A 21,873-nucleotide genomic window follows, 5' to 3' on the forward strand; every position below is an offset into this window, starting at 1 on the left:
ACAGACCTGCAACCTCACGCACGCTGTGTGCAGTCCTGCGGCCTGAACTCGGGGTTTCTTGCCCACTACCCCGGCTCTGGTTTTCCACTGATTTTTGTGCCATTGGTGTGTTGATTCCCGAGGCCACTTGACCTTCCTTCTCCAGTGCCTGACCCAATTCTGGATGCCCGTTGGTGTCTCTCCGATCTGGGGAGCGCACCCGGTTCTCCTTGGGAGCGTTGGGGTTCAGGGTCGCCTCGGAGGCCGGGCTCTAAAGCGGCTAGGACCCTCCTCTTGTCCCCGCGGAGAGCTGGGGGCGGGGAGCGGCGGCCTGGTGAACCCGGGTGTAACAGGTGCGGTGGCCGCAGCTGCGCGGGGGAGAGCGGCTGGGGTTGTCGTAGGCTAGTCTTCGCTGGACCAATGCGGGCCGCGGTTGTTCGTCGCCTGGCAACCGGCGGAGCCAATGGGCGGCGCCAGCGCAGGGCGGGGTGGGATGGGCGCCCGCAGAGGAAAGCCGCGAGAGGCGGGCCGGGCGGACCCGGCGGGCTGGAGGCTGCGCGGAACCGCTGCGTGCCGCCGCGGGTGCGGGCCCGCGGGCTACGGGAGGCGTGAGCCGCTCCCGGTGCCGTGACGGTGAGCGGCGGGATTGTGACGCGCAGCCGGGGAGGGCGCCGGGCTGGACGTGGGCACAGGCACCCGGGCCGGCACTGGGCGGGCTCGTCGCGGCCGTTGCAGCGGTTGGAGAGCGTTGCTGCCAGCCGCCTGCAGCGGGAAGTGTGAGGTAGGTGCTGGGGACCCCGCGCCCTTGCGGGATTCGGCGCGGGCATGCGCGGGGTCCCTTCGGCCCGCGTGGGCTCGGCGATCCCTCAGAGGCTGCGGTAGGACTTAGCGAGTGAGGTCCGCCGTAGGTGGGTGCTTCATCGTGGTCCAGCCCCACGTTTAGGGGAAGAACTTACATCATCGCAGGGGTAGACTTGCTGGAGAAATTATTTGGCCTCGATTTTTCCAGTGGTGCACAGTGAGTGAATGGTGAGCTCTGTCTGGTCAGCACGTAATTTCTCCTAGTGCAGGTCGCTGGGTTATGCAAGTCACCTGGGCCCAGGAAATAAAACTTGCCGAAAAATTCCCCATCAGCACCAGTAGAGGAATCTTTTCATTAACCCCCACAGTGTATCAGATCCATAACCGGCAACGCTGATGCAGTTGTGAGAACTGGGAGTTCCTTCTAGACTGTATGAAAGGTGGAGTCCAAGGATGAGAGCCTCCTGGATTTGAGGTTTGCTTCCATTCGGAATAGAGTCCAGGCCTGGAGTCAGCTGGAAATAGTGCTGCCGTGGAGCCCGCAATCCGTGGAAGGAAATCTTTCTAGTCCATAATTTGATCTCGAACGGAAAGGTCCGTATATGACGTGACACACATTTACGAGGCTGGATAAAATTCGAAATGGTCGCTCCAGCCAGCAAAACTTAATCCATCCAATCTCCTTACTCCCCAAGAGCTTGTGGGCCCAGGAAGCGTAGTTTATTCAAACTAAACAAGCCAGGCAAGCTGCCATCCCTGTCGACACTTGGTCCTGCCTGGTGTGCATGAAAGTTCCTCATACAAAAAACGATTCTCTGAGAGGAGGATTAGGAATGGATAGAATTCAAACCAGGGCGTTTTTCTGGTGACTGCTGGGGCCCCTACAGCCTGTCATTTTACACCCTTCCTTTCCTTCTTGTTCTCCAGCTGTACAGGGAAGATAATAGGCCCAGGGATTAAGTAACCAGGCTGAAGCAGCTTGGAGATAACTGCAGAAGCTGGGTCACTCCAGGATGAAACGTGAAGCTCACTCCATGACACATTGAGCCTTGTGACGAGACCTGTTAAGTCCATAGCATCCTCGACTTGCTCAGGCAGGTGTACAGGACATGAAAAAGTTAACTGTTCCTGCTGTCCCTGAGACCTCAAACCCAGCCCAGTCAAATTAATGTACTTGGCCTCTCTTAAAAGTGGACAAACCAGCTTGTTGGCCCAAACCGGTTAGGATATACTGAATGTGCCCTCACTCAGCATTCAGCTAGAGGGGGTGGCTGGAGGGAGGGGAGGTGGACAGGGAGGGAGCTAGAGGGGGAGAGAGAGAGAGAGAGAGAGAGAGAGAGAGAGAGAGAGCGAGAGAGCAAGCAAGCTTGCCTAGAACTGTGGCTGCCCCAACCTTTTACTCCAGCTACCAGGAGACTGAGGTGAGGACAGCTTGAGCCTAGGAGTTCCAGACCTAGTAGAACAACACACACATCCTACTTAAAAACAAGCTCCCTCTCATTCTGAATGCCCTCACACAGTCCCTGGGGAACCAGACCAGGGCCATGCACATGCAAGGCAAGTGTTCTGTTGCTGAAACCCAGTGTGCCTTTATTTTGAGGCAAGGTTGCCTTGTTACTAGCTTGCCCAAGCAGTCTTTGAACTCCTGCCTCAGCCTCCCAGTAGCTGGACTTATAGCCCCGTATTTCTAGGCTCAGTTTCAAGAGCGAATTTTAGTGATAGCTTCCTGTATCTTTTACACTAGCTGTGAACTTACCTTGCTGGCTTACCCAATTGTTCATAACAAGAGGCTGTGTGAGTGTTCTGTGTCTTTAATTATGGTTAGGTGCTTATGAGCATACAGCTTACTTAGACTCATGAGCTTCTAGGATGAGACAGTACACCATCCGTTATTAGTAATGGGAAAACCTAGATTTATACGGTTTGATGCTGGTCCAGTATTGTGTGTAGTGTAGGAGCGATTCACTGTATGTTAATAAATTTATTCTTTCAGTAAACATTTATTATCAGACACTCAGCTGCCAACTGCCAGGCCTAAGGATAAAAAGATGTGTTGCTCTGAATATTGTTCTGGGGGGTGGGGTGGGTTGGTGTTGTGTGGAGAAGGGGAGAATGCAAATGTGGGAGGGCCTTAGCAAAGAAGGCATCTCAGCTGTGTCCTGACAGGCGCTCACCAACTGGTGCGAGCAGCCAAGCAGGTGCCGGTTACAGGTGGTTGGTGTTCTTGTGGCTGCTGCGTTAGTGACAAGCATTAATAACAGTGCTGTGACCCTTGACCAATAAGGAATATCCACACGGTTTTGTTGGTGATTATATTGCTTCTGATGTAGAGTATGTCTGCCCAAGTTAGTAATTTGCACAGTCTATGGGCTCTGGACCTTGATGGTCTAGATAAGACCTGAAAGCTTTCCCCAGGCTTAACTGAAGCTGACAGGAGCCTTAACAGTGCAGCAGTGGCTGCTCAAGCGGGTCCTCTGTGCCAGGGCTGGAGAGCCAAAGGTGATGAAGATGCAGCCACCATGGAATCCAGTCCCAGCCCAGGGCAGGCCCTGAGGGATGGGAGGTCCAAAAATCTGGGGTGGGAGCAGTGTGGGATTCAGAGAGGAGACTCTGGGATCAATAGCAAGTCTTAATGGAAACTGAAGAGACTGACTACAGTCCTGAGGTTGTGCGGCTGCATGCTTCTCCTTCCTCAGTCTCCCTAGTCAGATACTCCATCCATCAGCACTGGACTTGTCCTGTTTGTAATGGAGGAGGGATGCGAATACTATGACCTACTTCCTGATGTGATCAGTTGTGCTGGCTACACACATGTGCCCTGGTAATACACAGAAATAGTGAGCATTTGGAACACCTGCTATCTATGTGATATGTTAGTGATTAGTCAGGCCTAGTCAGGCACTCTGGAGGCCAGAAAGAAGGATTCCAAGTTTAAGGCCATCCTAGGCTACTTGGAAATTCTGTCTCAAAAGCAAAGCAAAAAACTATAAACAAGCTGATAAAAAGCTCTAATTGAGGGAACAGGTCTCAGTCAGGATAAAGGCCATTGGCTCATCTGTGTGCCTGTGTACCTGGAATGTGACAAAATCAGAAGTACTAAAAATAGGACATTTGGGTGAAGCCCTTGAGTTTTGTTTGTTTTATGTAACTAGATTGTGTGGCTTTCGTGGGTGAATTTTGTGGATGATAATTTCCTCACAAGGTCAGGTTGGCTGTGTCTGCCCTCAGCTGTGATCTCCATTGAACACCTCTGTAAGCCTCCCTGTGTGCTCTGCCCTCACCTTGTCTCTTCAGTAACCGTGTTCTTCTGCCCAGCTGCTTTATAGAATAGCCCTCTCTGTCAGATTATAATTAAAGGGGGTGACAAGATCGTAGATGTGGTCAGCGAGGAGCCATGCTGTTCTATAATGAAGGGACAGGTTCACAGCCTTCCGACATTCACTCCCAGCGCTTGCTGGGTCCAGAGGGGCCGGGCCTGAGGTCCTGGAGCACTGCCGCTCCCGTTCTCTTTCCAGGTCTGTAGCTGTACATAAACTGTCTCATAGTTTCTCCATCAGTGGAGTAGGGCTGGACCCACCCATTGCTTTCCTACGGCCACCTAAGGAGAAAAGGACGCAGCCAGTGAGCTACATGTGGCCTGCACTGGTCACTCTCTCCCTTGCTAGCTTTACATATCAGGTGGTACGTGCGTTCTTAATTCTCACCCCACCGATTTTTTGCCAGTCTGTGGAGAGCTTCATAGATCTCTAAAGTGTAGCCAGAGTGACTGGTCTTTATACTTTAAGGGAAGACATAACACAATGAATCCCAGGACCCTGGGTCATTGTGCCCCAAGGCTAGGACTGGAAAGAATTTAAAATATTTTTTAAAATGTGATTAACTGTATACATTTTGAAGGTTTATAAAGGATTTTAACTACAAATAATTAGCTAGTTCGTATTCCTTGGTCACCACACATTCTGTGTGTTTGTATGTATGCTCTATGTGTGCATGTATGTTTATATGTGGGTCGCATGGGCATGGGGAGTCACATGGGCATGGGTCAATGCATGTGCAGCGTGTGTGTATAAAGGTAAGAGGACAACCTCGTGTGTGAGTCCTTAGGAGCCTTCCACCTTTTGTTTGAGACAGAGTCCTTTACTGGCCTGGGACTTTGCCACATATTGATGGAAAGAACTAAGGACAGATTACAGATGTCACCTACACACTTATCTATAGCTACAAACCTGGAGGGAAAACCCACAGTATTCCAAAGATCTTTACGTACATCCTGGCTCACTCAACTCAGAATACTGGGAGTGAAGGATGTGAACTCTCTCGCCTGCCTTAACGTTATCAGATGCATGGCTAATGGTAGGGCACTTGTGACTGCCCTGGGTTGCTTGTCTGTGCCTCCAGTCTTCCAGCACCTGGCTTTCCTGTGGGTCCCTGGGATCCAAACTCAGATCCTTAGGCTTGGGAGACAGCAGTTTACTGACTGGGTCCTTTTCTCAGCTTTCATCACAGTCTGTTGTGACCTTGTTTTTAATAATAAAACATGTAACACAAAGGGCCTTTGACAGTAACCTCTATATAACTTCTCTGTCCCCTTTCTGTAGGCAGTGATCACTGAATCCTGCATTCTTGTGTCATTCATAACACAGATTTATCACATTTGTTTTCTATATGTGAAGAAAGACCAAGTGTAGATAGCTGTAGATAAACTGTCTCATAGCAGATTTCCTTCAAGCTTAACATTTCTAAAGTAAGTTCTATTTAATTATGTCCTGTCTCTCGGAAGGAGCCTTCTGTGGTATGTCATAGGTTTCCTATGGCTGCATAGCTGCTCATCTTGGGACTAGGTCCTCCTATTCCCAGCGAGTGCTTGGGTTGTTGCAGGGTTAGGCCCTGAGCTCCTGCCCTGCTGCTGTGAAGGGCTCTGTTGCTTCCACACCCACCTCCCGGAGTCCGTGTGCACCAGTGTCTCCTGGTGCAGCTGCACTTGGTTGTGAGGCCTGCGCTTTAGTGCACAATGCTCAGTTACTTATGTTAGACAGAAAGTCATGTCTTCAGGATTTTATCATAATTTGCATTCCACACTATTTTATTCAGCCTTTGCCCAGTTGGGAGATATTATTAGAATCCTGCCTTTGATGGAGTTCACAGAGGAAGAGATTGCTCTGCGGGGCCAGATGGCCAAGAGAGTAGCTATGTGGCTGGGGCTGGGATCCTGGCTCTGCTAGCTCTCTGCCCCTCATGAGCCCTGTGATCCTGTCTGCATTACTGTTACATCTGCCTTAATCGTCTCTCCCGTGGAAGGTAGTTCGCTGTACACAGGGATGTGGTGAGGTGGACTTGGGAATCTGGGAAGCATTTAGACCAGCGTCCTGCACTCTGCTGATACTTGGCGTGTTCTGCACCTGAGGTCTAGTTGCGTACCTGCATCAGCCTTAACAGATCAATATTGCAGCCCTATCATGTAGGCAAGGAGATCAGCTTGGAGAGATGGTTTGTGGGAAGTGACTTAGGCAGAATAGGACCCCAGACCTGTGACCAGGCAAAGAGACCCTCTTGGTTTACATTCCCTAACAGAAAATCTTCCCGAAAGCCCTAAACACAACATGAAGGCAAATTAATAAGGTGATGAGGCGATGAGAGTTTTTAGTGTGGCCCTTCTTGCATGGAGTAGTGTTCTTTAGCTGTGGCTGTTTAAGTGTTCCATCACTGCAGTTCTGCTGAAGCCTCACGTCTGTGGAAAATATCCCTTGTACTATGCCAGGAAGGTGGAATGACTTGGATTTTAAGTTTGTAAAACTGAGGTTGAATTTAGTGTGTTTCTACTTGTAGGTGACAGAGCGTGATATAATTACAAGCTATAGTCTCCTCTAGACTGAAATTATAATTAAAGACGTTACTCATATTTTAAGTAAGTAAATTTCATTTTTGAGAGGTTAGTGACACAAATCATGCTGATCTTCAGTTCTCTGACTGAATTTAGAAGATTACTAATGTTGAAGGATTTCATTTTAACAATTTTATTTTCGTATTCCAACAATCTGGTAACTCAGCTTGGTGATATTTTAGCAGAAATGTTAGTGAACTATCTGAGAATCTCGTGCAGTATTTGAAGGCCGTCTGGCACCATGGCACGGTGTTCCTGTGCAAGGAGAAGCTGCTGCTACTTCCTGACCTGGCGGGCGTTAGCTGTAGAATTCTGACAGCAGGCGCGGTGTACTGTCCTGAGCTTGTCTTGCAAGTCAACTTGGGAAGAGCACTTGCTGTGTAAAGAGGCCCTTGTCCTGAAGGTGGGACACTGGCGTGCTCCTTTCCCTGATGTCATCGTCGATAGAGGGCAGACCTAGGGTGAGCAGGACAGGAGACATGGGCATTGGAGAGCGAGCACAGACTGGACGTGGGCATCTTTCTCGTTGCTGCTTGCTGACACGCACATTTGCCAGGATGGACACCCTGACTTGGAGTTTTCACTGATTAGTGTGGGTCATTTATGGGTGAACAGAAATGTTAAGCGTGCACTTACCTGCAAAAGATAGGACAGGTAAGAACATGAGAGGTGAAAGACGACAGTTGGTGGCCGGAACAACAGAGCTGTGTGGGCTTTGGGTCCTTGAGTAAAGATGCGCTGTGTGCTGCTCTATGCAAGGGACTTGGCTACAAAGACTAGGACATTCCCTACTTCTCCCGAAGCCTATGTATGAACCATTTAGCATCACACAGAACAATAAATAGAATAGTGGGTTCCATTCTTCATAAGCCAGGCGTCAGCAACCGTGGGGCCTGGTACCACTTCTAGCTCCACTTCACAGGGTGCATAGAAAGGAGTGTTGCAGGAGACTCGGAACGTATGACATCTGTTCCTCAGTGACAGATCATCTCAGCCTAGTACAGCCTAGTACCTGTCTCAACCTCACAGCAAGCACGTCCTACCTCACAGCTTCCGTGCATCAAGGGTCTTGGCAGAGTTTAGCAGAAGGCCTGTGACTCGGGGCCTTATCGGGGCCATCATCCTTGCCTGAGCCAGGGCTTAGGCAAAATCTGCTTCCAGCTTGTTCTGACTCTTGGCAGGCCTGGTGACCTTTTGGTCACAGGTGTCAGTTCCTTGTCATGGTGCTCTCAGGGGTGCTCACAGCAGGATGGCTTGCTCTGTCCAGAAAGAACAGTGAAGGGAAAACCCAAATGGAGCAGCACAATCATAGCCTGATCTTCAGAGTTAAGCCATGTCATGTTGCCTATACTGTTAGAAGGCCATACCCACAGCAGAGTGACCCAAGGCTATCCCAGCAGGAGCAGGACTAAGGGGGTTCTTAGAGACTGCCCACACTAAAGCTCTACGGACTGTGGGAAGAGCCTGAGTCTTTAGAAGGGATAACAAGTTCCACTGGGAAGGATGGCTATAATTAATGGTAACTCGAAATATTTTTGTGAAATGCTTAGTTTTGACATTGAATTAGAATTTACCTTAGGGTAAAAATATGTATAAACAAGATGCTGGTGCCTGTGCAGACACAGCTGATGGGCTGGTTTGGATTTGAGTCTGACTTGTGTAGGGATGACGTGCTCTGAGTTATGACCTGCACATGCTGAATGGCGGAGGGCTGAGAGGGGCAGCAACTGTGAGCAGAAGTGCAGCCGGGCAGCCTCGCTGAGCAGCCTGTTTCCAGTGCTTGACACAGAAAACTAAGCATGAGCTGGAACTGGCAGAAACAGCGATGAACTGGGGGATGTCTTCCTTCGTAGAAAAGCATTCCTTTTGGGATAGGTTAAGAAGGTACCGTGGGTGTACAGAAGCAAGGCGTGAGGCCACAGCTCCCTTTGGAGAGATGTGTGCTGAGCCTTGCTCTCTCTCCTGGTGTTAGATCACTGCCCACTGTCTATGAGGACATCAGTTCAGTCTCCAGGTCTTCTAAAGATCAACGATCAGCTTTCTGCTTCTGTGGTTGGACCTGTAGTGTGGCGCTGATCTAAGCTGTGCTGTGGCCGTAGCCTCCTTATTGTCAGGAGTGCTTACTGTCAGTGCCTGCTCATGGTGATGATAGTGACCCCTCAACACCTTCTCCTTCACAGCAGAAGCCCAGCCCGCTGCCTTCCAGCCTTGCTTTCTGAATGTTCATCTTACTTGACAACTCCGACTCACGTATCTGTACCTTCTGTTCCTCTTGTTTGGGCTACACGGGCCATTTCTTGTCTTGGCCTGACTGCACAGCAGTTAGACCTCTGCTCAATTTCGCCCTCTTGTGGTTGCCGTGACCCAGGCCTCAGAGAAACAGCTTGAGAGGAGGGGATGTTTCTCTCTCTCCACCACTGTCCTGGTCTCACTGGGAGGCTGAGGTGCGGCTGAATGTGCAGTGGGAGGCACAAAGGGGCAGCAGCAACAGTGCACGCCCTTAATCCCTCACTGAGGAGGCAGAGGCAGGCAGGTCTTGGAGTTCAAACCCAGCCCAGTCTACAAATGAGATCCAGGACAGCCAAGGCTACACAGAGAATCCCTACACACACACACACACACACACACACACACACACACACACACACACACACACACACACACACACACAGAAGAAAAAAAGAGAAGACCCTAGCTCACCTTGTTACAGTGGTAAGGAGCAGGGCAACAAACACAAGGCATTCGGTCTAGTAACTGATTCCTCTAGTTGGGCTCCACCCCTGGAGTTTCTAGTTACCCCCCCCCCCCCCAAATAGTGCTTCCAGCTGGCGACTTAGCCTTTAACTTACGAACTTCTAAGGTACATTCATGTTCAAACCGTAACTGGTCTATCCCAGGGTAACCTTCCTTGACTGATGTGGATCTGTCCCACCCCAGCACCTTCATATTACTGAGCATGCGTCTTATGAAATTCTAATCACCTGCTAAGTTGTTACTTGCTTCTGACTTGTCTCCAGCTTATTCTTCCCACATTGAGAACTTACAGAGAGGACACATCCTCCTTTCTGCCTAGAAACTAACTGTATTTGGTGCATAGTGGGGGTTTAGTCAGACCTACTCAGTAGGGAAACTTCATCTTGCCCTCACTATATCATGTCATGGTCTCTATTAACAGTCATGGGTCCAAATCTCGAGCAGTGTACACTTGATTTGACTTCTTAGATATTAATAATTTATACATCCTAATGAGTTATGTGTCTACCCATATAGTAACCTCCTTAGATCAAGATGTTTCTAGAACCCCAGAAGGCTATCACATCCCCCATTCACTCTGCCCATGGGATAAGTCATAGTTTCTTTTAATTAGCTTCTAATATTTAAAAATGGGAAGATTTTGTATGAAAGTCCAGAATTCTATCATGTCTAAAAGTTGGAGGCTGTCAGCGCGGCCAGTCGAGGCTGCAGTGAGCGCACTGAGCAGCGGCCGTGAGCCACACGTGCCCTTGTATTTGCTCACGCCACCCTCTGCCTCCTCCTGACTGGAGACCTGCCTCCAGTTGCCAGGGACAATTTCCCTTGAGTTGTGTTTCTTGTGATAGAACTACTTCTCCTCTCTTAAAAGGTGGAAACATGAATAGGAAACAAAGTTATCATCTTAGTCTACTCACTGTATTTCTAGTCTGTGATATCTCTTAGCCACTTTAATTCTACAGGTTTGATTAAATCTGTACACAGTTGTATGCGTGCCCAGTTTTCTGTGGAACATGTTTCTGCTTTGGTTTTCCCTATCATGAAGAACACCCTGAAGTGAACCTTTGTGCACATTATCTTCTTAGGATAAGGTTGTGAGTGGTGTTAACAGACCCACCTTGCCAGCTCTGTTCTTGGGGTGTGAGATGATGTTGCCTCCCAGTCCTGGGTAGGAATCTGGGCCAGGCTGTGGCTTAGAACATAAAGATTTCCTAATATAGTTAGGAAGGATAGAACATGGAGGTACTAGCCAAGAAGGTGTCTCATAAATGAGACCTGCAGTTTAAAGGGTATACTGTAGAACTATTCCATATTATATGTCATGGCGTACCTTAGAGTCAAGTCAGGCACTGTGCATCTTGGGAAATATTTAACCTTACTTCAAATATATTCAATTTGTAATACACATGCACACGCACACACACATATACACAGATACATACACATAGCCAGCGTGTATATGTGTATTCTAGTTTTATTTCTGTTGTTGTAATTAAACATCCTGATAATATCAATCTAAGGGAAAGGGTTATCTAAAGGTTTGTGATTCCAGGGTGGGGTCTGTCATGGTTTCAGAGGCAGGGGCTGAGTGAGCCAGTTGGTCTCTGTGCACCCACTCACTGTTGAGAGCAGTGAGAAGGACTGCTTTGCCCAGCTCACTGTCCTCTCTTGTACAGTCTAGGGCCCAGCCATGAGATGGTGCTGCCCACATTCAGCTCTTTCCGCACCCACAGCATGTCCGCACACCAACCGATCTAGATAGTGAGTCCTCGCTGAGATTTCCTCCCGGGGCGGGGGTTCTAAGAGTGTCAGTTGACATTAACACTAACCAGCACAACATATACTGCTGCTTCTGCTGTGTACATAGGAGTAAATACTTCAGACCCCTTCTGGCTGCACAGAGGGCTCAGTGGTTCAGAGCACTTCTGCTGTTGCAGGGGACCTGGGTTCAGTTCCCAGGACCACACGCTGGCTCACAACCATTTTTAACTCCAGTTCCAGAGGATCTGATGCCTTCTTCTGACCTCCATGAGCACCAGGCATGTACATGGTGCACAGGTAAAACACTCATGTGCACACAAAGTGAAATGTCAGAACTCAAAAGGACATACAAACTCTTTGTACATTGGCTTTCATTGGGTTTCATCTTTTAAATCTGATGTCTCTTCCTTTGCCTTCTAAGGAGATGCTCACGTAGGAGAGTGACAGGAGCTGTTGTGCATGCCCCAGCACTGAACTGCCTTCTCAGGGACCCTGGCTCTGGGACTGGCTATGGGAGATTGGATGACTGTTACAGATCCAGTTCTGTGTACAGGTAAAGGAGTCCAGCAGTCACCACCAAAGAGAAAAGGGCGAATTGAGGAAAACTACCCACCCCAGCCACGGAAGACACAGTGACTGAGGGAGCTGGCAGTGCTGGTCACATACCCAGTTCTCATTTTCAGTAAAGTTGTAAAAAGCCAATCCGTTCTTCAGATGGACAGTAGATCATTTCCTCCATTTACAGTCTGTCTATTGGCTCCTTCAGTTTCCGCTTCCTTCGATCCCATGAACTGAGTGTCACAGACAAATGTGTTGATCCTGTTTTTGTAAATGCAGTAGTAGAAGTTGAAGTAGGCATTCATTTCACATATCTACCAAGGAAGGCCACTAATGTGCTTGTGTCATTTTGTCACAGAAGTGTATAGAGATTTCTTGTAAAAGTGTCTTGGCCCTAACTTTAAAGTACTTTGTATAAAACTCAGAGTCTGTGGTAATAGAGATTGTGTTAGCTTCGTAATTGCCTGAATGCTCTTTTATTTTCAGAAAACAAAAATCTCTCTCAATATACCTCAGAAACAAAGATGTCTCCGTCAAGTTTATACTCGCAGCAAGTACTGTGCTCTGCAACACCTTTATCCAAGAATGTGCATGGTGTTTTCAGTGCCTTCTGCACAGGAGAGAACATCGAACAGAGTATTTCGTATCTTGATCAGGTAATGTGTTCTTATAAGAAGCAAGAACATGTTGTGTTAGGTACTGGAAAATGTCAAGGCCACAAGAAAAGTGTTTGCCAAGCCTGAGTGGCCAGAGACTGAGAGCCCCTGTGAGCTGGGCTGACCCGGGGTTAACTGCTGTGTATGTGGCATCTGGCCGCCTCCTGCCTCGGGTTACTGATGACGATCCTAGACAGCTTACGCCAGGTCAGGGTGATTGTTAAGCAGGTTCTAGAAAGTTCATCAAAGAATTTAAAGTTGTTTGTATTCATTCTTTGAATAATTAATGTACTTAATGATCTAGGAATGATCTTCTGTTCTTCCCTTTTCACTGACTTGTCTATTAATCCATTGAAAAACAATTCTATGTTGGAGGTTTGAGTTGACAAGTTAAACCTGTGTATTTCGTACTGCACAGTGTTTTGCAGTTGGCCTATTGTGGGGTGACCTAGAGTGCACGTGGGTTTGAGAATCGGCACAGTGTTGCTAACTTATCGCTGTGAGTGCAGTAACTCCTGCTGACTGAACGGAGACATCCTGTTCTTTGACCGACATCTTTCCAGAGATAACAGCTAAGAAGGCGTTTTCTCCCTTCAGGAACTGACTACCTTCGGTTTCCCTTCCTTGTATGAAGAATCCAAAAGTAAGGAGGCGAAGCGAGAGTTAAGTATAGTTGCTCTTCTGAACTGCATGAATGAGCTGCTTGTGCTTCAGCGGAAGAACCTCCTGGCCCAGGAAAGCGTGGAGACACAGAATCTGAAGCTGGGCAGTGACATGGACCACCTGCAGAGCTGCTACGCCAAACTTAAGGTACAGTCGGTCATCCTCCTGCCTCAGTGCCCTGCCACAGGAGGCCATGGGCTTCAGATTCGATTCAGGACTGTGTTTAAAATCTGAGGTTCTTTTGCATATAGGAAGATGATTTCCAGAAATGTGCACACAGTTGTTACTCTGCTTCTCGCTGTCTGTGCTGAAGGCCTTGATTTTACTGTGGAGAGGCTCTGCTGAGTCTGTAGAAAGTTAGGAAATACTTACCTTCTGGGGGAAGTGAGGATTCTCTCACCTGATCCAGCCGTACTGATAAAGGACAGCTTCATAACACATGGATGCCAAGAAAAAATATGCCCATGATCCTACGGTACATACCCATGATCCTACGGTACATACCCATGATCCTACGGTACATACCCATGATCCTAGGGTACATACCCATGATCCTACGGTACATACCCATGATCCTACAGTACATACCCATGTTCCTACGGTACATACCCATGATCCTACGGTACATACCCATGATCCTACGGTACATTCCCATGTTCCTAGGGTACATTCCCATGTTCCTAGGGTACATACAACAAAGAATGGGATTGGGGGAATGAGCCAGACAGCGTCTGACCCTAAGGATGTCCAGCACTGCAGGGGAGACTGTAGTCTTCTGTGGCCACTGGTAACCTTTCTCTGTGAAAAGGAACTTCTCACAGAGCCATACCACCTTACCATGTTGTTGCTGATTTCTGGTTTGCTTTCTTTTTCCTCCTTAGAAAAAGCTTGTTTTAAAAATGTTTTTCTATAAAAATGTATTCCTGATTCCTCCCTTCGCCTTTGAATCATGGTGTAGGAAAGACGTACACTGTAGTTGCATATTGTCGGGAATATAGTCCACACAAGCCATTTTTCCTCCGTATTCTATAGTAGGGCCCGTTTACAAGAAAAAGCCTTTGTGAGTGTGCACGCTCTTAGCAAGTTGGCTTCCTTATGGCTTTCCATCTGTCAATTCTTGGCCTGTTTCTTCTACTGTGTCTACTTCCTACCCCACTCCTAAGAACAGATAATGAAAGCCAAAGTCGCATCCTCACTCTGTTCTGTTGGATTAGGAGTTTGGTGTAATGTCTGCAGGGTGCTAGAGTGCGCGGGAAAGTGCATGTGCTGTGCACTGCCCTGTTGGTGAGCTCCGAGCACTTCCGGGATGCTCTGTAGGGGCTCCGGAGTTCCTCCATGGCTCATGTTCCTTTCAGTCACACCTCACGTGTCTTCCCTGTCCTCAGAGCAGGTGCAGTAACACTGCTCCCACAGTGCTTTCTAGCTTCTTTTTTCTTTTTTAAAGATTTATTTAATATATATATATATATATATATATATATATATTTTTTTTTTTTTTTTTTTTTTACCGTAGCTGTCTTAAGGGACACCAGAAGAAGGCATCAGATTCCATTACAGATGTTTGTGAGCCACCATGTGGTTGCTGGGATTTGAACTCAGGACCTCTGGAAGAGCAGTCAGTGCTCTTAACCGCTGAGCCATCTCTCCAGCCCTTCTTTTAGCTTCTTGTTTATGGGGTTTGCCTGAAGGACAGATAGATTCTCCCAGTGTGTATCCTGGCTACCTGGGGACACGCAGGGCTGGAGGGTCCGTATTAGTGCTCCCTAAGACTGTGAGCTGTGCGTCACACTAACTCATGTCCTCTTATCAGGACCTGATGGACATCAGGCTGATCCAGACATCTAAACCTGGAATACAGCGTTTTTTTCCACACACCATTGGCCAAGTGCCATAAGTGATTAGTATGCGTCTGTGCAGTTAGGTTGGAGCAGCCAAGTCTTTTCCTTAAGGAATGAGCTAGAACTACCCAGAGCAGAGTGTTTGACTAGGGTCTCTTCTAATTTGGATTTGACCTGGAACAGAATCTGTTGTTTAGGTTAGCCGAAGACAGAAATGTATAAGATTTCTAGATCTAATTTTTGTGATTGATTCATACCCAGTTCCTGCTCATGGGTTTCTGATCAAGATTTAAAGAATGATTCAGAAGCTTGCTAGCATCTGGAAAAGGTATTCCAAACAGAGCGTGCAACTTATATGAAGTCCCAGAGGGAGGAGAGAGCATTGCATTTTCAAAGAATCACAAAGGGGTTTATGGAGGCTGGAGACTGAGGTTTGGTGGGGCCTGTGAGGTGTAGGGCTGGACCCTGGGCTCCAGATGGCATGGAGATGAGGTGGTACCAAAGGAGCGGAAGACATTGTATGAACGTCACTTTGCTGATGGGGTAGAAGGATTATGGGGCACACATTCCTATTTAGATGGGGAATGGAAGGCTCCAGGAGCCTCATGACAGTGCTAGTTTTTAGGAATTCATTGCAGAGTTTTTGTTTGGTTTATTTTAGTTTTTGGTTGACATACTCAAAATAGATTGCATTATTAAAATTTTACAACCTTATGTGTCTTACTCAGGTCCACCTCACATACTCTCTCCTCCTCCACCCTGTCATTCCATGGAGTACCGTCTGCTCTCATGTGATGCATGTAGAGTGAAGTCTGGGTCTGCATGAGAGAAAATGGGGTGTAATTTTCTTTCTTATCCCCAGGCCCCCCTCCCCCCACACCATCAGCCTCTCTTGCTCTCTGTTCTCTTTAGGTGTCCTCCTGCCCTGGCAGCCAAGCTGTCCAACTTTCCTGTCATTTACACACGCACATTTAATCTGATCCACATAGGAGAGGAAACAAGGCATTTGTTGTTTGGAGTCTGGCTTTTTAGACTAACACCATTATCTTTTGTTCCATGTATTTTTTTCATGAAAGTGATGTAATTTCATTTTTCTGAGCTGAATAAAACTCCACCATCCACAAGCACACACAGGCATACCCCACCCCCTCCATGTCACATTTCTTTACACATTCTTCCGTTGGTTCATCTAGGCTGCTTCCTGACTTAGCTACTGTGAGCAGAAGTGGTGCAGTGAGCATGGGCGTGAAGTACCTCTGTGCGGTCCTGACGGAGACTCCTTCCAGCATAGACTAGGAGCACATGCTGGATTGTATGGACTTTGCCTTCTTAGTTTCCTGAGGAACCTCCGTACTGATCTCCCTGGTGGCTTTGTCAGCTTATCAGTGCTCAGTCTCCTTTCTTTTGTGGGCACCAGCGTTTGCAGTTGCTTTGTTCCGGGATGGTAATAGCCTTTCTGACTGCTGGGGTGATGTGGAATCTCACTGCAGGTTTTCATTTGCACTTCCTTTGGGGCTAAGAGTGTTAAACACGTTTTATATATTTATGGTCATTTGTATCAGAACTGCAGAGTCAGTGTGTTTGTCCATTTATTGAATAATTCGGAGCTTCGATATTTAAGATTTTGAGCCTTTCTTACACACTGTAAGTATAAGTAACTACAGCTGTGTAGTTAGCAAAGGCTTTCTCCTGCGGTTACTGCCGACGGCCTCCTTTGCTGTGACTCCCTCTGACTCCTTGTGATCTTGCTTGTTTGTTCTCGAGGTTACTCTCTGTCATTGGAACCTTTCCCATCACCTCCTTTCCCGTCCCTCTGTCTGAAATGCTTCCTGGTTTCCCTCTAGCAGCTTGACAGTTTGTGGTCTCACACTAAGGTCTCTGATCCAATTTGAATTAAAGTTTTGCATGGGGCGAGATGAGGGACCTCCTCCCCTTTCCCAGTGTGTTGCAGGGTCTATCTTTCTCCAGTGTATACTTTTTAGATCATGGTTAAAATGGGGAGGCTGTAGCTGTGCGAACTTCTTTCTGCCTGCGGCTGTATTCCGTTGGCCTCCATGACTATGTTGCTGGCTCTGCTCTGCTGTTCTTTGTCACCGTGGCTTCGTGCTGTGACCTGAGGTGCTGGCCAGTGGCTCCTGTGCTGTGCTGTATTCTCACGAGCCTCGGCTCTTCGTGTTTCTGTATGAACTTTAGGATTTTTTTGTAATTTCTTCAGAGGTTAGACCTGGTCTCGGGCAGTGCGAAGGATTGTGGTCCCAGACCCACACTTAGGGGCCTTCCCAAGGATGACGGGATGCCTGTGGGGGAGCGTGTCTTATGAAGTGTGCTCGGAGAGCATCACAGAGCCTCGAGGAGGCGCTGAGGAAACCATGTTGTAGTTCTTGTCAGTTTTACTCCAGCGTCACACTTCATGTTCCAGGAACAGTTGGAGGCCTCCAGGCGAGAGATGATCAGCCTTCAGGAGAGAGACAGACAGCTACAGTGCAAAAACAGGAATTTGCATCAGCTCCTGAAAAACGAGAAAGAAGAGGTAAGCTGTCTGTTCTGTGTGTGAGGTGAACTGTTGGCTTTTGAAATGTAACGTCACATAATGGTCAATTCTCTTTTAAAAAGAAGTGTGACATCCTGTGTCACACTGGCATGGTGGGTGGCAGTCCCATGCCTGTCCTCCCGCTGCCCCAAGACCAGGGAACAGGGTGGGAAGGAATCTCACCTTCTGGGATCGGCAACAAGTGGGAAAGTCAGGCTGTGGATTGACCGGGTACCTGAGTCCATCGACCCAGGGGAGGCAGATCTGAGTGCATTTCCTAAAGCTTACAAGACTCTTTCAACTTCACATAAAGAGAGAACATGGTAATGTATTATATATATTATAATACATATATTATAACATGTTATATATTATATAATATATAACCTATAGAAAGACACTATATGTTATATAATACATTGTGTGGTGTATATAACATTATATAAGATAATACATATGTATGTATATACTACAATGTATACTACAATGTAGTATATATTACAATATAATGTATATATAATATAAACATAAATATAAATTATATATTATGTTACACATATGTATTAACACATAGTATATTGTACTATATATAGTTATATATGTATTAATTATATATAAATCAGATTTCTTGAGTTACTGCATAGGAACTGTATAGATCTGGATTTATTTTTAACCTTATTAGTGTTTAATAATGGAGAACAAATATCTAACCAAACCATAAATATGATATTTATATACAATTTATATATAATATTTCTTGAATTACTACATAGAAATGTTTGGTCTGGTGTTGGTTGCATTTATTGACTGTAGTTGTCTTGGCGTTCAGTAAGCTGCTACCCACTCTGCTCTGAGTGTTCTCCGGCTGCCGGGAGGCGGGCAGGGAAACTGAGAATCCAGGTCAACAGCACAGCTCTGTGAGACGCCACCTCTCAGTGAAGAGAGGGCTGGGAGTGCGGCTCTTCCACCATCCCTGCGTGTCAGAGCCTTACCTGACTGAGGCCTTTCCACAGAGAAGGAGGAGTTAGCTCAGAACTGAAGAGGCATTATGTGGGAACACGGGTACTCGGGCTTGTTTGACCTTTTGAACTTTTGAGTTTTAGCAGATATGTCAATTCTTGTTTGATAGAAAGCATGTTTTCTTTCAGGTACAAAAATTACAAAATATCATAGCCAGTCGGGCTACTCAGTATAATCATGATGTGAAGAGAAAGGAGCGGGAGTACAATAAACTGAAGGAGCGTCTGCATCAGCTTGTTATGAACAAGAAGGATAAAAATATAGGTGCGCAGTAACGGGGGGGGGGATGTTGGGGGTAAGGGGTTAGGGTGGTGATTAGGGGGTGAGCGTGGTGACGGGGGTGGTGGTGGGGCTATTGTGGTGATGGGGGTGGGGCGCTGTGTGTGTCAGCATGGTGAGGGGGGAGGGGAGTGGGGGTGAGTGGTGATAGGAGGGGTGAGCGCAGTGGTGGACAGGGTGGGGGGTGAGCGTGGTGACGGGGGAGGGGTACAGGGGAGGAGGTGAGCGCTGAAGAGTGGAGGGGTTCATATGTTGTAAGGCTTCAGAGTGTAGACATTTCCATGCTAACTGCAAACTGAGACGACAGCTGACTTGTGAAAACAAAACAAAACATTGAGTCCTTTCAGTTAGCGTCACTATTTGTGTGTTGTCTTCGTTATTTTTCGGTTGCTGTAAGACCAACTGACCAAGGCAACCTGTAGAAGAATTTATTAGTCTTACAGTTTCAAATAGTAGTCCATGACAGCCATGCAGGGAACAATGAGGCAGACAGGCAGGCGGGCAGGCATGGTGCTAAGCGGTAGCTGAGAGCTTCCATCCTGAGACAAACCATAAGGCAGAAAGAGCCAGCAGGTCATGGCATGGGCTTTGGGAACATCACAGCTCACTCCACTGACACACACCCCTTCTAACAAGGCCACGCCTCCTAATCCTTCCCATACAGTTCCACCCAGCGGGGACCACACATTCAAGCATATGAGCTCATAGAGGAGGGGACATTCTCGTTCAAACCAGCACACACATACTTGTCTAACAAGAACCGGACAGAGTTGATCCATCAAGAAAAGCAAGGCAGACACTGATTCCCATAGAAAACTGAGGATTGTAAGCATCACAGTGGCTCAGATGTCAGGACAAGATGATTACAGTTAGCTTTGTGAAGTGTCAGCTGCAGCAGCGGCAGCCTGGAGGGTTGGTAGCTATTTCTCGTCCCAAGTCCAACCAGAAATGATAGATTTAACCTTATTCGTCCTAGAATTAGAAGAATTATCTTTTCTTGCACCAAATGAGTCTTCTCCATCTGGGAAGATGGGACAGTAGTACCGTTGGGTGCTCTCTCTCCCTGGGTGACGCAGTAAGCCGTGGTTGATAGGGCACAGCACCCTCTCTGTAATGGCTCAAGCTGAGCTGAGTTTAACTTGCTTCCTCTGCCATGGTATGGAAAGGTCCCCTAACAGCGTGTAAGTAGGTGTCTGGCTGAGTTCTCGGAAAAGCTGATTTCCAAGTGTAAGCAGCAGGCCTGCAGCCTGTGGTTGATCATCTGATAATGAGATTAATAGTGACATCGAACATCAAGTGCCTACTGTGTGCCAGATGCCGCACTCGCTCTGTGAAGTACTTTTAGATCCCTTATCCCTAACAACTGGAAGGTAGTTCTTTCCTTTTCCCAGTCAGGAAAGAAGCAAGCTTAGCATTTGAAGAGCCTGCCTAGCCTCGGGGTGTTTGAAGGGTCCTGACCCAAGTGCTGAGCCAGCGTGGGCGAGTCTCAGGCATGGTAGACTGATGGTGGAGAGGGTGAAGACTGATAGTGGAGAGGGTGAGGACTGATGGTGGAGAGGGTGAGGACTGATGGTGGAGAAGGTGAAGACTGATGATGGAGAGGGTGAAGGTAGAGGGTGAGGACTGATGATGGAGAGGGTGAGGACTGATGATGGAGAGGGTGAAGGTAGAGGGTGAGGACTGATGGTGGAGAGGGTGAGGACTGATGATGGAGAGGGTGAAGGTAGAGGGTGAGGACTGATGGTGGAGAGGGTGAGGACTGATGGTGGAGAGGGTGAGGACTGATGATGGAGAGGGTGAGGACTGATGATGGAGAGGGTGAAGGTAGAGGGTGAGGACTGATGGTGGAGAGGGTGAGGACTGATGGTGGAGAGGGTGAAGGTAGAGGGTGAGGACTGAGGGTGAAGACTGATGCTGTTTTGTATTTGCAGCCATGGACGTTTTAAATTACGTGGGCCGAGTGGATGGAAAGCGAGGCTCCTGGAGGACTGATAAAACAGAAGCCAGGTATGGACGGCCATGAGAGGTGACTGACAGTGCGGCCACGGTTTACTGTCACCAGGCGTTCTCACACCCGTGCTTTCTTCCTCAGGAATGAAGATGAAATGTACAAAATTCTGCTGAATGATTATGAGTACCGCCAGAAGCAGATCCTGCTGGAGAATGCGGAGCTGAAGAAGGTCCTCCAGCAGATGAAGAAAGAGATGATCTCTCTCCTTTCTCCTCAAAAGAAGAAACCCAGAGAAAGAGCAGAGGACAGCACAGGCACTGTTGTAAGTGTTCCTCTCTAACAGCCCAGGCTGCTACCCACACAACTCAGACCTGGGGAGGAGACTCAGTGACTGCTCTGTTGGTGTCTAGAACAAGACAGCTTCACCCACAGTCACCCTGACAACCCAGAACTGCTCTCTGCATTTCTCGGCACATCCTGGGGAAATGGAGGGCATCTAGTACTTAATGAGCATCACCTCACCCATATTTCCCCTGGAAATCGTTGTCTGCATTGTAATGTTTAAGATGTTATGGTATGGAGAACAGAGGACTTGTGGGAACCAGTTCTCTTCTACCACCCCACTGTGTGGGTCCCAGGTATCCGCTCGGGCTGTCCAGTTTGGTGGCAGGTCCCTTTACCTGCTGAGCCGTCTCACCAGACTGTTAAGGCTAACAGCAGGTGTGCCCTAAGATTTTAGTGCCATGATCTGAAAAACGGAGACCCAGCCGCCCGCAGCTGCGGCTTAGAGTGGCACAGCGCTTCATTGAAATTCCACATTTGATTTCCTAAGACAGCTCCATGGGGATGGAGCCACGCACAAAAGTGTTTTCTCATTGCCCATGCAGTGTACATTTGAAACAGTTCATGTTTAGGCTTCCCTGCCATTTATATAAGGTGTCTACACACGCATGCGAGGAGGACTTAGGGCGACAGACAGACAGAGAGGAACGAGATGCTACAAAATCCAAAAGGATCTTAAGTCCCAAGTGCTCGGGCCCTGAGTGTGTGCTGAGGGATGCCCAGTCAGTATTGTAAGAGGCACAGTGGGTCGCAGGCCTGAAAAACACTGATGGCCAGGGCCAGAGTGCGACACGTCTTTGTCGTCCTTCTCTGCTTAGACCCGACCAGTGCTGATGTGACCTCTGAGTGACCTAATGACCTGA

General features: G+C 47.9%; 1 protein-coding gene across 9 annotated transcripts in view; it reads left to right on the plus strand.

Moving 5' to 3' along the window:
- The first annotated feature begins 469 nt into the window (after nucleotides 1-469).
- Nucleotides 470-21,873, plus strand: part of Ssx2ip (SSX family member 2 interacting protein) — a 32,789-nt gene continuing 11,385 nt past the window's right edge. The window contains 9 exon segments of one of the 9 annotated variants that reach the window (NM_175597.4): nucleotides 653-760; nucleotides 1,708-1,874; nucleotides 11,595-11,726; nucleotides 12,218-12,387; nucleotides 12,985-13,197; nucleotides 17,308-17,418; nucleotides 18,567-18,702; nucleotides 20,649-20,724; nucleotides 20,810-20,990. In NM_175597.4, coding sequence (NP_783187.1) covers nucleotides 11,684-11,726; nucleotides 12,218-12,387; nucleotides 12,985-13,197; nucleotides 17,308-17,418; nucleotides 18,567-18,702; nucleotides 20,649-20,724; nucleotides 20,810-20,990 — 930 coding nt within the window. In that variant the 5' untranslated portion in view covers nucleotides 653-760; nucleotides 1,708-1,874; nucleotides 11,595-11,683. 9 annotated transcript variants of the gene reach the window in all.

This window comes from Rattus norvegicus, chromosome 2, assembly GCF_021556685.1.
Source record: "Rattus norvegicus strain SHRSP/BbbUtx chromosome 2, alternate assembly SHRSP_T2T, whole genome shotgun sequence".
NCBI lineage: Eukaryota > Metazoa > Chordata > Mammalia > Rodentia > Muridae > Rattus > Rattus norvegicus.